We start from the raw sequence: 2,099 nt of genomic DNA on the forward strand, positions 1-2,099 counted from the left end.
CGCCGTAAAACCTCTACTAAAACTAAACTTTAAAAAAGTTCTCCGTTGACAGTAACTCTGGGACGCAAGACGGATCAGCTGTTCACCTGGCTGGGCTCTGTGAACATCATTTATTTAATCTCATAAATTCCGTTACATCGTTTGAGTGGGTTGTTGGTGGGTGCTCTGTTTGGTGTGGTTTGCTCCTTCTTTCTTAACAAATATCTATCGTCATTATCCCTCTCCCTGTTTGTGCATGGGTGGTTGGCGGGTGCTCTGGTGTGGTGTGCTCCTTCTTTCCTATCAAACATCTATCGTCCTCATCTCCCCTTCTTCTTTTTTATGTTTGTTACTCTCTTGTAACACCTCTTATCTTCTGGCGCTCATATGATCTTATGCAGTTGGGAGCGCCGTAAAACCTCTACTAAAACTAAACTAATCGTCGGCACTTATATGACCTTATTGTGTTTCGTAAATCTCTTACTATATAATATCAACCCTGATGACTGTATTTCTGGGACCCGTGAGACGTGTACGCTGTCCACCTGACGTTGCTATGTGTACGTTATTTATTTGTTCAGTTAGATTCTGTTGCACACCTTGATAAGTCCTTCTGTCAACTTATTTTATATATCACCTGTCCATCCTGCCAACCTTCACCTGTCTATCACTCCTCGGGGTTTAATCTGTCTGTCAAGTTCAACCCAGGCTGACCTCACTGGGCGGTGCTACTGAGTGAAGTGTCTTTAGGCCATTCCCAAAGGAGGGGCATCAACGTGTTTTTATACTCAGTGGAATTGTTAATGGGCTGATTCATCGATGTCATGCTCATAACTGTTCCTAAACTGCAGCAGGGAACTGCTGCTTTTTCTGTCCTAATCTTTACCATCGTCATTTTCCTCTACTTCTTTTGTATGTTTGTCACACTCTTGTGACCCGCTGTTTCCGGGGTGCCTTGATAGTCGAAGCAGACTTTGTGCTTTTGAAGCGAGAGAGGTGAGCAGAGTAAGACTGATTCTCTGTAGGGACTTCTCTCTTGACATCCACCCAGTTGTGAGCACCGTAAAAACTCTACTAAAAATATATTTTAAAAACCCGGGCTGAAAGGGATACAACGTCCCAGAAGAAAGACCCGAGATAAAAATTCTCCCACTCGAGAATCAAATCCCTGTCTAACACTGCAATGTAGCAGCTACATCACAGACCCCGTGAGCACCAGTAACCAATCATGTTTAGTGGTTGGAGGACGCACATGTGTAGATCTTTCTCTTTGGCTGCTTCTTTATGAATGTTGTTACTCTTCCCCAGCACGAAATGATCGTTATTATCTCGATAATTAACAAACTGAACAAACTACCACCGACCAAACCGTCTAATTTCCCGCCTTTTTTCTGTCTCCCCCAGGTCTCTGATCAATGCGCGTCTCCGGAGCTCCCGGTCTCACGAGTCGCTCCTGGCCTCTCCTCCCAGCATGCACTCCATCGACCTCAGTGCCCCGGATGTGGAGGTCAAGCCGCTGCACAGCAGCGTGCTGGGTCAAGGTCACTGCTTCCACGTGTCCACGGCCCAGGGCAGCAAGTACATCTCCTGTACCACATCGGAGGAGAGGGACAAGTGGCTCTCCAGGTCTGTACTCTATTCATTGTTGTTTTTGGGGGTTTTTTTTAATTAAATTTTTTTTTTTGGTGTTTTTTTTTGGGGGGGGGTGCCCAAAATGGTGAAGTGGAATTGGTTTATCGCCCCATATCAACACTGATAGTTATTTAAGAGACGGGACCTCCGAGTTTAACTTCTATCTCCGAATGGACAGAGCCAAGTGGAAAATTCGTGTAAAGTGCCTTTCCCAAGGACACAACGTCGGACCGAGCCGAGGCTCGAATCCCCGAACCCGCAAAATCACGATTACGAGTCCGGTAGCCTCTACCGACACCACCTTTAGATCATACGAGCACGCGGGACACATTAAACATTTTCAGTCTTGTAGGAATTAATTTTGTTTTTTGCCCGGGTGGTGCCGAAGCCTACTTTTATCGGTTTTAGAGACACCAAAGGATCTTTCACGTGCACCACTTGCACACGGGACATCCGAGATTTTTTTGCCCTTATCCGAGAAGGCTAGG

At 45.9% G+C, this 2,099-nt stretch overlaps 1 protein-coding gene across 1 annotated transcript in view; it reads left to right on the plus strand.

The window, feature by feature from the left end:
• Window positions 1-1,605, plus strand: part of LOC101852100 (disabled homolog 2-interacting protein) — a gene marked incomplete at both ends in the record, with an annotated part of 79,851 nt that extends 78,246 nt beyond the window's left edge. The window contains 1 exon segment of the mRNA XM_005100875.3: window positions 1,384-1,605. Within this exon segment, the coding sequence (XP_005100932.2) occupies window positions 1,384-1,605 (222 nt within the window).
• Between the last annotated feature and the right edge of the window lie 494 nt (window positions 1,606-2,099).

This window comes from Aplysia californica, unplaced genomic scaffold (assembly GCF_000002075.1).
Source record: "Aplysia californica isolate F4 #8 unplaced genomic scaffold, AplCal3.0 scaffold00263, whole genome shotgun sequence".
Classification (NCBI taxonomy): Eukaryota; Metazoa; Mollusca; class Gastropoda; order Aplysiida; family Aplysiidae; genus Aplysia; species Aplysia californica.